Below are 14,577 nucleotides of genomic sequence, written 5' to 3'. Positions count from 1 at the left end.
ATCAAATTTAATTAATTAAGAATAATTAGATCATAGAATCATAGAAGATTAGGGTTGGAAGAGACCTCAGGAGGTCATCTAGTCCCACCCTCTGCTCAAAGCAGGACTAACACCAACTAAATCATCCCAGCCAGGGCTTTGTCAAGCCGGGCCTTAAAAACCTCTAAGGATGGAGATTCCACCACCTCCCTAGGTAACCCATTCCAGTGCTTCACCACCCTCCTTGTGAAATAGTGTTTCCTAATATCCAACCTAGACCTCCCCCACTGCAACTTGAGACCATTGCTTCTTCTTCTGTCATCTACCACCACTGAGAACAGCCGAGCTACATCCTCTTTGGAAACCCCGCTTCAGCTAGTTGAAGGCTGCTATCAAATTCCCCCTCACTCTTCTCTTCTGCAGACTGAACAAGACCAGTTCCCTCAGCCTCTCCTCATAAATCATGTGCCCCAGCCTCCTAATCACTAGACTCTCTCCAATTTGTCCATATCCCTTCTGTAGCGGGGGGGCCCAAAACTGGATGCAATACTCCAGGTGTGGCCTCACCAGTGCCAAATAGAGGGGAACAATCACTTCCTTCAATCTGCTGGCAATGTTCCTATTAATGCAGCCTAAAATGCCATTGGCCTTCTTGGCAACAAGGGCACACTTCTGACTCATATCCAGCTTCTCATTCACTGTATCCCCAGGTCCTTTTCTGCAGAACTGCTGCTTACCTAGTCGGTCCCTGGCCTGTAGCGGTGCATGGGATTCTTCCTTCCTAAGTGCAGGACTCTGCACTTCTCCTTGTTGAATCTCATCAGATTTCTTTTGGGCCCAATCCTCCAATTTGTCTATGTCACTCTGGACCCTACCCCTACCCTCCAGTGTATCTACCTCTCCCCCCGGTTTAGTCTCATCTGCGAACTTGCTGAGCATGCAATTAATCCCATCATCCAGATCTTTAATAAAGATGTTGAACAAAAGCGGCCCTAGGACTGACCCCTGGGGCACTCTGCTTGATGGTGATCCTGAAAGCATTCCCAGGCACTCCAGTTAAAAGATAAGAAACAAAGGGGAGGAATAAATGGTCCATTTTCAAAATGGAGAGAAGTAAATAGTGGTGTCCCCCAGGGGTCTGTACTGGGACCAGTGCTGTTCAACATATTCATCAATAATCTGCAAAAAGGGGTAAACAGTGAGGTGGCAAACTTTGCAGATGATACAAAATTACTCAAGATAGTTAAGTCCAAAGCTGATGGCAAAGAGTTACAAAGGTATCTTACAAAACTGGGTGACTTGGCAACAGAATGGCAGATGAAATTCAATGTTAAATGCAAAGTCATGCACATGGCAAAATATAATCCCAACTATATGTACAAAATGATGGTGCTTGAATTAGCTGTTACCCCTCAAGAAAGAGATCGTGGAGTCATTTGCAGTACTCTGGAAGCACTATGTTTCCAGAGTACTGCAAATTTATAAGAATCCTTCTCACGGTGCCTGTGTCATCCTGAACTCATTCTCCAGCTTCAGAAGACTTTAAAATTATTTTCAGTCCTCAATGGGACAGATGCAACTTAAGAATGTAGCTGTCCCTAACATGCATCAAGACAATATCAGGGAACGAGATGTAAATAAGATTGGGATGTTAGTGAAGACAGCTTGTAGGTGATTGCAATGATTTTACTATACTGTAATTCATGCTAAAGAAATTATGTAGTTCATAACAACTGAATGTTCATAACATTATTAAAATAGTAAAGATACCAATGCTAGACACATTCAATAACTAGACTATGAAAGAAGTGTCTAAACATGCTGAAAAGAGCCTCCCCCAAAAACTGGCTGAGTGCTCCCTCCCACCATCCGCCCCCCAACACATGCCTCTTTGGAAGCACCCACCGGGAAAACCAAAAGTCAGCATTTATGCATGGGAATTAAATCTCCTGCTAGGAGGGGACTGGCCTGATCCTTTGCGAGCTCCTGCTCTCCACTAGCCTCTCAGGCAGCCCAGGGCTCAGCTTGGCAGTGCTCCAGCTTCTCAGGGATTAGCTCATTTGCTCAGTGTCTCCTCTCCCAGCCACAGGCTAAACTCCCAAAGGGCCCAAATTCATGGACTCCCTTGAAAGCAGCTGGGGTAGAAATGCCGCTCCATTTATAATTAGAGATGGGCCCAGCCAGGAAGTTCACAACTAGGGTTTTACTTCAGCTTGATATAGTGACAGGTGCCAGCTGCAAAACTGAGATCCGAAGCTGGGTCAGAATCTGCAAATCCCCCCTCCCACAAAGTTCTGGTGGGTTCGGATCAGTGAGTTTGTCTGAGCCCATCTGTAATAACAACACAGGACAATCTTCCCCTCTCTTTCATGGGTGTAAGATGAACCCTGCTGGGCCCTGATGCCTGACACCCAAGAAAAGACCCCATCTCTTCCAGCTCCTCACCTGGGGAGGTCACTGGGAGCCACTCAGAGGGATCTGTGCTCAGGAGATGGTCACATGTTTCCATCCTGAGATTCTGACAGAAATCCTGTTCAATGGGATTAGACCTGACTGTGTAAAATGGGAACTGTGGGGGGGAAATGGCTGCGACTGCAGCAAGCGTCATAGAAATTCTGTTCTCTGCCCAGATTTGGGTATCTCAGCCTAAGTCTACTCCTCATTACCTTGTTCTGATCCGGGATCATTTTCCCCCTCGCTGTCCCCAGTGTAATACTGCAGCTTCGTCACTGAGTCATCTGAATAGGAGCCTGGAGAGACGAGAACCAGAAATTTATCACAGTGAGAACAGCAGAACTGAGGGACAGGGAACACATCCGGGGCCTGGAGTGAGATTTACAGTCTCAGTCTATTCCTCCTTCCAGAGAAGATGCTGAATCACAGCGATTCTGAGCGGTGAGAGGCTGACACAGCGTTCCCAAGAGAAATCTCCATGTTTCTGGGGTAAATGTGACTGACGGGATTCTACAATCTGACCTGAAATATCCTGGGGTGAGCGAAGGCCACATGTCTGGCTGCTGGTCCAGGGAAGTTCCACAATGGTCCTGGCCACCTCAGCCACAGAGGGGACTCCTCCTGCTTAACGGTAAATATCCACCTCCCCCATGAATCAGTTGATCAGCTCTCCATGGTGTTTCCAGATTAGGCCAAGACAGGCCCAGAGCAGAGTCTGTGATTCACTCTCATTATCTTGGCAGTGGTGCTGGGAGATGCCCTGAGCATGTTCCCAGAGCCCCACCACAGCAGAGCCCTGGGGCAGGATGTTCCCATCAGACATGGAGACAAAAGGGCACAAAGGATAAAAGGGCCGGGACTCAAAGCCATGAGGCTCTCCTGGGCTGATTTCTCTGCTCTGGGGTCAGGAAGGATCCCACCCAGCAGACCAGTGGCTGTGGTGGGAGGGGGACACAGAACATCCCCTGCCGCAAAGCTCCGAAGCAATTTTCAAATGATAGTTTAGCCTGGCCTCAGACAGTCACTTTCCTGACCCTTCACTGGTTACACTCCAAGACTGCAGGACGGGCATGGTGACATTAACTGTCCCTACAATTGCGGCTCGTAGAGCATGGTAGGAAGGAAGCCAAAACAAAACACCTTTCTTCCGCCCCTTTCCAGCCCTGCCCCGGTCTTCCCCTTTTCTGAGGCCCTGCCCCCCACTCACTCAAGCCCCACTCCTTCTCTCGTTCACTCTTCCCCACCTTCAACTCACTTTCACTGGGCTGCGGCAGGGGGTCGGGGTGCGGGAGGGGGTGAGGGCTCCAGCTGGGGGTGTGGGCTTTGGGGTGGGGTCAGAAATGAGGATTTCAGGATGTGGGAGGGGCTCTGGGGTAGGGTGGGGGATGAGAGGTTTGAGGTACAGGAGGGGGCTCAGGGCTGGGGCAGGGGTTGGGGTGTGGGAGGGGCTCTGGGGTAGGGTGGGGGGTGAGAGGTTTGAGGTACAGGAGGGGGCTCTGGGCTGGGGTAGGGGGTTGGGGTGCAGGGGGGTGCAGGGTTCGGCCTCTGGGAGAGGGCTCAGGGCTGGGGCAGGGGTTGGGGTGTGGGAGGGGATTTGGGGTGTGGGCTCTGGGAAGGATTTTGGGTGTGGGAGGGGGCTCAGGGCTTGGAAAGGGGGTTGGGGTGCAGGAGGGGGATCAGGGTGCGGGCTCTGGGAGGGAATTTGGATGTGGGCGGGTGTTCGGATGTGGGAAGGGGTTCTGACCTGTGGGAGGGGGTTGGGGTATGGGAGGTAGTGAGGGCTCCAGCTGGGAGTGCGGGCTTGGGGTGGGGCCAAGGGGTTTGGAGTGCAGGATTGGGCTCAGTGCTGGAGCAGGGGGGTGGGTTGTGGGAAGGGGTGCACGCTCTGGCTGGGGGTGTGGGCTCTGGGGTGGGGCCAGGGATGAGGGGTTTGGGATGCAGGAGGATGATCAGGGCTGGGGCAGGGGGTTGAGGTTCAGGAGGGGGTGCAGGGTGCAGGTTCCAGGAGGGAGTTTGGGTGCGGGAGGCGGCTCAGAGCCTGGGCAGGGGGTTGGGGTGCGGGTGGAGGGTGCAGGGTCGGGGAGGGAGTGAGGGTGTGGGAGCGGGGTTCCGAACTGGAACAGGGGATTCGGGGTGTGGGATCCGGCTGGTTCTCAGCCAATGGGAGCAATGGAGCTGGCGCTTGAGGCAGGGGCAGCGTGCGGAGCTTCCATGGGTGCCCCTGTGCCTAGGGGCCGCAGGGACATGCCAGACACTTCTGGGAGCTGCATGGAGCCAGGGCAGATAGGGATTGTCATAAATATAAAGGGAAGGGAAAACCCCTTTAAAATCCCTCCTGGCCAGAGGAAAAATCCTCTCACCTGTAAAGGGTTAAGAAGCTAAAGGTAACCTCGCTGGCACCTGACCAAAATGACCCATGAGGAGACAAGATACTTTCAAAAGCTGGGAGGAGGGAGAGAAACAAAGGGTCTGGGTCTGTCTGTATGCTGCTTTTGCCAGGGACAGAACAGGAATGGAGTCTTAGAACTTTTAGTAAGTAATCTAGCTAGGTATGTGTCAGATTATGATTTCTTTAAATGGCTGAGAAAAGAACTCTGCTGAATAGAATGACTATCCCTGTCTGTGTGTCTTTTTTGTAACTTAGGGTTTTGCCTAGAGGGATTCTCTATGTTTTGAATCTAATTACCCTGTAAGGTGTCTACCATCCTGATTTTACAGAGGTGATTCCTTTACTTCTATTAAAAGTCTTCTTGTAAGAAAACTGAATGCTTTTTCATTGTTCTAAGATCCAAGGGTTTGGGTCTGTGGTCACCTATGCAAATTGGTGAGGATTTTTACCAAACCTTCCCCAGGAAGTGGGGTGCAAGGGTTGGGAGGATTTTTTGGGGAAAGACATGTCCAAACTACGTTTCCCAGTAAACCCAGTTAGAGTTTGGTGGTGGCAGTGGATATTCCAAGGGCAAAGGATAAAATTAATTTGTACCTTGGGGAAGTGTTAACCTAAGCTGATAAAAGTAAGCTTAGGAGGTTTTCATGCAGGTCCCCACATCTGTACCCTAGAGTTCAGAGTTGGGAAGGAATCTTGACAGGGAGCCTGCCTTAGCCCCACTGTGCCACCGACTGGACTTTTAACAGCCCAGACAGCAATGCTGACTGGAGCCGCCAGGGTCACTTTTTCACTGGGGATTCTGGTTAAAAACTGGACTCCTGGCAACGTTAGTCTACATGAGTAGCTGCTGGTCTCACCTCAGATGCTAGAGCTTGGCAAAAAACAGATGTTTTGGTTCTTTGGCAATTGTAAAAATAACAATAATAATAATACAATAAAAATGTTTTGGGTTGAGCCAAAAATGACTTTTTTAAAATTTTGGCAAGTGCAAAAGTTTAAAAAAAAGGTGTTATGTTGAATGAAACCATTTGATGTTCTTTTGGATATGTGGGGTTTAGATAGATAGATAGACAGACAGATAAAATTAAAGGAAATGTCTGATGGAAAAGTAACATCAAATTGAAAAAACCCAAAATGTTTTCTTTAGAAAGTGTTGAATTGAAATGAATCGTTCTGTGTGTATTTGGAACAATTGGGTGAAATTGACAGGAATTTGTGAAATGTTTCGCTGTCTCTGAATCTGCATTTTTCACCAAAACATTTTGCAATGGAGACTTGTGCCCAGCTCCAGCGACAAGCTCACAGGGCTGACGCTGCAGTGATTTAACTCTGGGTCAGGGCCTCAGATGGACAGGGCATTAGATAGCTGCTGCCTGTTAAGAGTGAGACCCACGGACCTGAGCGACTGAACATCTCCTGCTTCTCTCTCATCAGGTTATAATCAATCTCCTCGTACACGGCCTCAGGGAAGGGATCCAAGGGTCTTCTGGAGCCTGAAAACAAAGGGCAGGGTTTGCACAGGGTCAGAGAAACCAGAAATGGGAAACACTGTGGCTCATTCAACCCCTCTCCCCTGAACCCTACAGCACATTCCCACTGCTGTGTCCAGGCTAGATTTAAATGAGCCAGGTGACAGGGACAATGTCCCTCTCCACAGCATCCCTTTGACGATGGTTCCCAGGGCTAGACCACTGTCAGAAAGCTTCCTCTCATTCATCTTAACTGTTCCCTTTTCAATCTCATCCCATTATTCCTGGTTATTCCCCTTTGGAGCAGCTTAAATAATTCTTCCCCCACACTGGTGTTTACACTTATCTGCAAAATGATGATAACCTTTTTTTTTTTCATCGACTTTAAGGCCAGACAGGACCATTAGAACATCTAGTCTGACCTCTTGTATAACACAGGCCACTGCAATTCACCCAGATACCCCTAGGTTTGAGCCCAAAGATGCACTTAGACTAAAGCATTTCTTTCTTTAGGGGAATAAACTCTTGTGTGCCACAGGTAGAAAACACGAGGGACTAACAGAGCCATCCCTTAGGTACAGCGAATTGGGGTAACCTCTCCAGACCCCGTGCTTTGGAGGCCCCCAAGGGCAGACTGATTGGCTGGGGCAGTCGGTCCCGGAATTGACGGGTTGGTCCCGAAAGTGACAGATTTGTCACTTCCGCCCCAGGCCCTGCACCCCCATAGGGACAACCCTGGAGACTAAGGTACCACCGATGCCCAAGGTCCCTACAATGGCAGGGAACTGACGAGGTGAGAGATGCTTAGATAATCCTGGCAGGCTCCATGCTTTAGAGGAAGATAAAAATCTCCCAAGGTCCCTTTTTGCCAGTCTGATCTGTGGCAAAATTCCTTCCTGACCCCAAAACTGGCGATTGGTTTGACCCTGAGCATGTGGAAAAGAAACAAAACAAAACAAGACGAAAAACAAATATAGGGGCTTCCCCAAATTCCTTCCTGACCCCTGCGGGTGACTGGCTGAAGCCCTGGAGCATGAGATCTGATTTGAATCACTGTCTTGCAGCAAATTTGTCAATGTTACATGTATGTTGATGGCAATCTCATTCCCTTCCCTCTTTCCAAGCAGCTGGTAGCTAATGTTGTTCTGTGTTTTATAGATAAAAAATCCTCTAAATGCCACCTATGAGTACAACATAGTATAATACTCCTTTCCAGCATTTCTCCTTCCTAAGATTGTCCTTTCTACTGGATCTCTCTCTTCGCAACTATTTACCACAACTCGATTTTTATACACCTTTTTTCCCCCTGACAAGATGTCCAATTTCTCTTGGTCCCATTCCGTGATGTCTCACCACACTGATATTCAGAACCCCTCTCTGTGACAGATATTGCAGCCCCACACAGGATCTTTGGGAACCACTCTAGTAAATTTGTGAATGGTTTGTGTATGATTGTGTTCTACTGCACCTGGGAGGATTTCCACAGCTCCTCCGGGAAGGAAAAACAGTCTCGGGGGGGGGCGAGGGACCGGGGGAGGTGAAGGGTGATTAAGATAGATCACTGAGATTGAAAACAACTCCAGAAAGGTAAACACACTGTAAAGAGAGTGATCAGGTAAGGTGAGCTATTACCAGCAGGAGGGAGGGTTGGGGGGGGGGGGGGGACGACAGGGATGGGGGTCGGGACCTTTTGTAGTGATAATCAAGCAGTTAGTGGAAATGGCCCACCTTGATTATCACTACAAAAACTTCCCCTGGCCCACCTTGATTATCACGACAAAAGGTTCCCCAACCCCCACTCTCCTGCTGGTAACAGGAGATCACTCTTACCTGATCACTCTTGTTACATTGCTGTATGGTAACACCCATTGTTTCATGTTCTCTGTGTATATAAAATCTCCTCACTGTATTTTCCACTGCATGTATCTGATGAAGTGAGCTGTAGCCCAAGAAAGCTTATGCTCAAATAAATTTGTTAGTCTCTAAGGTGCCATAAGTCCTCCTTTTCTTTTTATGTTTTCTCTGCGAGGCTTTTATCCTACTAACAAGGTGCAGTCTGCTGAGAGAGAGCTGGGTGGTGACTTGGGATTGCTGGCAATACACTGCTCACAGGCCCTGGGGAGAACGCACAGCATGGGGCTGGCCTGTAAGCAGACTGGTTTGCTGGGGGTATCACAGTGGAAGGCAGGGGGCTGTGCAGCCTTAAAGCCTCCTGGTCAGTAGGAGGTGAGATGGGGGGTTCTACCCAGAGACAGGTGAGGTCTGGAGGCCCGAGGCATGACTGGGCACTCCTGGAATGGATCACCGGAAGGTGGGGGGATACAGGTGCAGCTTCCCTGAAACTGTGACCCTTCCTAGCTAGTATCATCTCCAGATTTGATGGCTAGGGAGTTCCACTGCCAGACAGTTAATGAAATAATAAATGAGAGAAGAGTTAGGCACTCTCGGCCACCCCACCCAGCCTGGTATCGTCCCTCACCCTGACACATTGCAGCTCCCCTGCTATTGCAGAGGCATTTCACACAGTGACACAGTCAGGACCCACCTCTGAGCTGTGCCCTGGCACTTTGCACCTGCGCCCCCAGGATGATTAAGACCAGGCAGAGCAGGGCCCCCAGGATAATGCAGACGACCACGGGTACTGTGACTCTCCCAATGTCGGTCGCAGGACGGCGTAGGGGAGCTGGATGGAAATGAACATGCAACAGGGAGAGATTAGCCTGTGAGAGTCAGGGGGGCCCCAGGGAGCTCCCCAGTCACTCATTGCACAGCCCAGGACAGCAGGATAATGGGCTGGGACAGAGTCTGTGTACCATGGGGGCAGCTCACAGGCTGCTCTTTAAATCATTGGCCCTGCCCTGTCAGCTGGAGCCAACAGACAGGAATCCTCCTGCTCAGCAGGGCCTGCAGCTCCCACCCAGGTGTTATTCGCCCTCAGATGTCACAGGCCATGGAAAGGAGCTCCTTCCCTCAGGCTGCAGCTTGCAGCTCCTCCTCTGTGACCCAGCCCCAGGGAAATTTAACCCTTGATGGGAGGAGGGAGATGCTTTACCTGGGGTACTCAGAGAATCTGTCCTCTCTGTCAGACCTGCAAAGGGAAAGGGAGGAGAGTTGGAGTCTGGAGCAAGGGGGAGGTGACGTGTTTGTTCCCTGGGGGAATCTCACTCTGAGAGTCCCTGGGGGCACTGTGCAGCTGTCACCATCACAGACTCCTTCACAGCAGCAAAGGGCCTGTTTGATAGTGATTTAGGGCCCACGTTCCTTGTGCTCTGTGCAGAAATGAGGACTTTAGTAACAAACCAGCACAGTGGGGCCTGTGATGGATGCAGGGTGCTTGTGGGCTGATGTCTGAGCCAATCTGACATGAGAAAGGATCCAACACACAACATCCAGGATGCTCCAGCACACAGGAGATGGGAGGGCCTGGTGTGGGACAAAAGGCGGGGGGCAGGGGTGATCCATTCTCCTCCCTGAAAATTACAGCATGTAGCAGAAACATCTCCTGTCACTCACCTGAGCAATTCACGGCAGCATCTTCCTTATGACCACAAAAAGAAAAGGAGTACTTGTGGCTCTCACAGCTGGTATCCTGGAGAACCCCAACGACCAGCCAGCTCCACCCCTCCTGGGTCTGCACAGGGATCTGGGCCATAGGCAGGGTGAGGGGCTTCTTCCCTGGGACCCTCATCCAGCTCACACAGACCCTCAGCTTCTGAGGCTGCACCACCAGGGGCCTGACAACAGTTGTCTCTGTCCCAGGGTCTCGCCACCCCAGTAATGTCTCCCCATTGACCATCACCTTCCGCTTCCACTGGGGGTCCCAGGGGCCTGACCGCAGGAAACTCCACACAGACATATATGTTGGGGTCAGGAGTGGGAGCCTGTCCACCTCCCCACCCATCCGGCCTTGGGACCCAGCAAGGGAGCTAAATACCAGGGCTTTTCCACAGGGTCCCAGTACTCCTTTTCTTTTTGCGAATACAGACTAACATGGCTGCTACTCTGAAACCTGTCCTTATGACCACAGTTGCTCTCACCCCAGGGCCTGGCAGGACAGTCCCAGAGAGATGACTCTGTCCCTCTGCAATTCAACGTCTCCACCCAGATGGGACCAGTCCCCTCGCCAAATGCAGCCTCGCCTGGGACTGGTACAGGAGAGCCACAGCCCAGTTGTTTACACAAAACATTAGCATCCGCCATGTCCCAGGAGTCATCACAAACTGTTCCCCAGAAGCCACGGTACCAAACCTCCACTCTCCCCGAGCATCTGTGCTCTCCTACCGCGACACGTAACTTGTCCTGGTCTAGAAATGCAGAAACCTCACATGTTACTGGGACAACTTAGGGACCAAGAGGGAGACAGAGAGAAGCAGAGATACCTGTGCAGCTTGCAGAGTTCGGGCATTCGGCAAACAGGGTCTGAGTTGGTTTTGTTTTTTTTCCAGTGGAGAGAAAGTGCAGAGGTGAATGCACTGGGTTGTGTGTGTGATGTGGGAGGAGAATTTATCTGTATTTTAAACCCCTAATTTCAGCACCGTCTGAACTGAAATGTGAACTCTGGGTCATTCAATACCTAATTAATTTGCTATTCAGCTGTTACTCAGACACACAGGCCGACATGCACCCAGACTTGTGGGGGATTCCAGTTCTGAGCCAAACTGCACAGCCTGGGCCCATCTCTGATTGTTCATCCCAAAAGGATTAATAACCACAGAGCTGCCTCATGACGGTCTCTAGGGAGAGGCTTTTCTCGGCTTTCAGACTACTTTATCGCAGTGTCTAACACCGGTCTCTTTTAAAATTAATTGATTAACTTCCATGTTTGTTGTTAATCAGACAAATGGTTATTCCTATAAAAGACTGTGAAAATATGTTTGTATCTTGTGTTGAGAATTTAAATCTACCTCCACTGAGATGTGAACACAAACAAAAGATCTATCATAACCCTTCAATTAATTAAACACATCGCGTACATGTGTGTTTGTACACGCGCATGCAGGTAGTTTCAGAATTACCAGTGCAAGAAATATGGGTCTCTTCTGCTCGGTTATCACATGACTTTGGATCCCAGGGCTCTGATGGGCACTGCCAGAGGGAGCTGTGCTGCTCACTGCATGCAACGTGGTCCAGCCACGTGGGACCAGAACCTGGTCCATATTCAAAGTCTCTTGCAATCTGCCCTCCGTCTCCACAGTTCAGCTGTTTGCAGACAATTGCTGGGGTGACTCCAGACATCTGATTGGAGCAAACACTGCCCCACGTCCCATTGTAGAAAACCTCCAGCCGCCCAGCACAGTTACTGTCGCTCACCAGCCTCAGATCTGTGAACTCTAGAAGGAAATTCACAAAAGGGGAATTTAAATCATCTGATTCTCAAATGAAATGGGGTGTGAAGAGTGAAATCCCAGCAATTTCTAACAATCCTGTGCATCATTCTGCAGGAGCAAGTCTCAGAAGCATTCAAAGAATCAGAGACTCTTTTCGACACCACAGGCCCCCTAGAAATACAGTGGGTATCTCCGGAAGGCCATCATTTACCAGCAGCTACATACAGATTTTAATTGATAGAGGCCAGAGAGGATTGAGATATTGGCAGGCCAGATGCCAGCTCTTGCCCAGGCTGCAGGCATTAGCTGAGAACTGACAATCTCGTAGCTGGAGACCAGGCCAGGTCACTTATTTGTTAGTTTTGCTCAAAACAGGTATTAGTCTTGTAAGAATGTATTTTGTGCTTCGACTCTATGAAATGGTGGTTAGTTGCTGCAGGCATTAATCTCACTTGTAATCTCAGTGGTCCATGCTACAAAAAAAAAATGTAAATGTTGCTTTATAACTGAAAATGTTGGCTCTGAACTTGTGAACTCAGGCACAGGAATCATCCCCCCCTCTCCATCCCCAAAGACTATCAAAATCAGAAGGACCATCAAGGATCATCACAATATAAAGGATTGGTTAATGGCCTTATTCCCCCCAGGGCGCAGTACCTGCAGATGGCCTGGTCCCATCGCTTTGAAAGCTGGAAGAGGGAAATAAAAATAGTCAATGTGACAATTTTTCATCCTTTTGGTTTTTTGAACTGTGACAGGGCTAGAGACACCAAACTGAAGTCCGAGATCCCACGGGGTTACCCCTGGGTCAGCGCTGAAGGACATTTGGAATTGACAGATCACTACAACTCTGTCACTACTCTGGTGTAAATGGTGTCTCATTTGTGTGTAGGTGATTGCTTGCTTTAACCTTGTAAATAGCCATTTTAGTTCTTTTTCCCAGTGAATAAACCTGTCTATAGTTTATTACAGGATTGGCGACAGGCATCGTCTCTGGTGTAAGATCTAAGGTACCAGCTGATCTGAGTAGGTGACTGGTCTCTTGGGATTGAAAGAAACCTGAATGTGGTGTGATTTTTGGTGTAAGTGACCAATTATCACTAAGCCCAGTTCATCTGGGTGACAAGACAGATTGGAGAGTCTATGGGGATTGTCTGTGACTCCATGGTGAGATAGATTTAGTGATCCAGGGCTAAGTTTCCTCTCAGCTGCACAGCCATGTGTCCGCACCGCAGGCTATCAAGGGCACACAGCCACCCGGGCCTGGACTGGAGAGGCGCCTGTCCCCTGGAGCTGCTGCAGGAGGGAAAGAGGCGCCTCTCCCCTGGCCTCAGGCTGCTGCAGCAGGAGAGGGCTGGGGGGAGTTCTTGCTCCCGACTGCAGCCCCAGGGCAGCCTGCACCCCAAACCCTTCATCCATGTCCCCACCCCATAGCCCCGTCCCCAGTGGAGCCCTCACTCCCCCCTGTACTCCAACTCTCTGCCCCAGCCCTGAGCCCCCTCCTGCACCCTGAGCCCCTCATCCCCAGGCCCACCCCAGAGCCCTCACCCCTAGCCAGAGCCCTCAGCCCCCACACTCCAACCTTCTGCCCCAGCCCTGAGCCCCCTCACAACCCCAAACCCCTCATCCCCAGCCCCACCCCAGAGCCCGCACTTCCAGCCAGAGCCCTCACCCTGTGCACCGCCACCCTCTGCCCCAGCCCTGAGCTGCCTCCCACATGCTGAACCCCTCAGCCCCAACCCCACCACACATCACCTCTAGGCTGGTGCACAGAAAAAAATTCATTCCACACATGGATTTAAAAAGTAGAGGGAACAATGGTCCAGGAGTTCACATCTGTTCCTAGCTTGGTGAAATCTACTTATAGAACACACCAGCAGTTTGGAGTACTGCCCTGTTTCTCACCATCTGCCCTGAGGTGGGCACTCAGTGCCGTGAGCCACTTCACAAAGTGTGACAGGGATCATGAGATCAAATAATTTGACTGTCTGTAAAACAGCTGCATAGAGCCTAATAACTTGAGTTTGATGTAAGCATAGCTTCTAGAAAGGCATCCAGTCTAGACAGGAAGACTTCAAGAGATGCAGAATGCACCATTCCCTGGTAGTTTGTAGCGATGGTTCATCACCCACCCTGTTAAAAACCCGGGCCTTATTTCTGAGGTGAATTTGTCTGGTTTCAGCTTCCAGCCATCGACTCTTGTTCTGCCTTTCTGCATTATATTAAAGAGCCCTTTAGGAAGTGTTTCAGAGTAACAGCCGTGTTAGTCTGTATTCGCAAAAAGAAAAGGAGTACTTGTGGCACCTTAGAGACTAACCAATTTATTAGAGCATAAGCTTTCGTGAGCTACAGCTCACTTCATCGGTGAAGTGAGCTGTAGCTCACGAAAGCTCATGCTCAAATAAATTGGTTAGTCTCTAAGGTGCCACAAGTACTCCTTTTCTTTAGTAAGTGGTATGTTTTCCTTGTGACAGGACTTATGCCCTGTAATCAAGTTGCCTCTTGATCATTTTGATAAGCTAAACAGATTCAGCATCTTAAATCTCTCACCGTAAAGCTTTTCTTCAAGCCCTCAGATCACTTTTGTGGCACTTCTCTGCTCCATCTCAAATTTTTGTGGACATCAGAACTGGACACAGTATTCCAGCATTTGTCTCACCAGTGCCATATACAACAGTAAAATCTAGTCCTCACCGCTCCTCACTACTCCCCTGTTTATACATCCAAGGTTTGCATTAGCCCCGTTTTGCCATACACGGCACTGGGAGTCATGTTCTGTTATTTCTCCACTAGGATCCTACATCCTTTTCAGTCATTGCTTTCTGTGATACAATCTCCTTTAGATACCTGAGATGCAGCATTCTAACATTAGGAAATCTTGCAATATCTCCAGTACTGCTGGGTGAGAGCTGAGGACTTTCTAATGGTGACCCTGGTAGGTAGTTACACAAAGGAAAGG

The 14,577-nt window shown here is 49.7% G+C and overlaps 1 protein-coding gene across 1 annotated transcript in view; it reads right to left on the bottom strand.

Annotated features, from left to right (window-relative positions):
* The window catches only part of LOC140898857 (scavenger receptor cysteine-rich type 1 protein M130-like), a 54,180-nt gene that overhangs the window by 2,745 nt on the left and 36,858 nt on the right, over positions 1 to 14,577 (bottom strand). The window contains exons 7-14 of the mRNA XM_073313383.1: positions 11,312 to 11,621; positions 10,671 to 10,738; positions 10,282 to 10,595; positions 9,805 to 9,829; positions 9,344 to 9,379; positions 8,837 to 8,974; positions 6,220 to 6,315; positions 2,646 to 2,729 (exon numbers count right to left, since the gene is read on the bottom strand). Of these exons, the coding sequence (XP_073169484.1) occupies positions 2,646 to 2,729; positions 6,220 to 6,315; positions 8,837 to 8,974; positions 9,344 to 9,379; positions 9,805 to 9,829; positions 10,282 to 10,595; positions 10,671 to 10,738; positions 11,312 to 11,621 (1,071 nt within the window). The remainder of the gene's footprint in view (positions 1 to 2,645; positions 2,730 to 6,219; positions 6,316 to 8,836; positions 8,975 to 9,343; positions 9,380 to 9,804; positions 9,830 to 10,281; positions 10,596 to 10,670; positions 10,739 to 11,311; positions 11,622 to 14,577) is intronic.

The sequence above is a fragment of the Lepidochelys kempii genome, chromosome 1, assembly GCF_965140265.1.
Source record: "Lepidochelys kempii isolate rLepKem1 chromosome 1, rLepKem1.hap2, whole genome shotgun sequence".
In the NCBI taxonomy this organism is placed as follows: domain Eukaryota; kingdom Metazoa; phylum Chordata; order Testudines; family Cheloniidae; genus Lepidochelys; species Lepidochelys kempii.
This window is presented reverse-complemented; position numbering and strand designations above follow the sequence as displayed.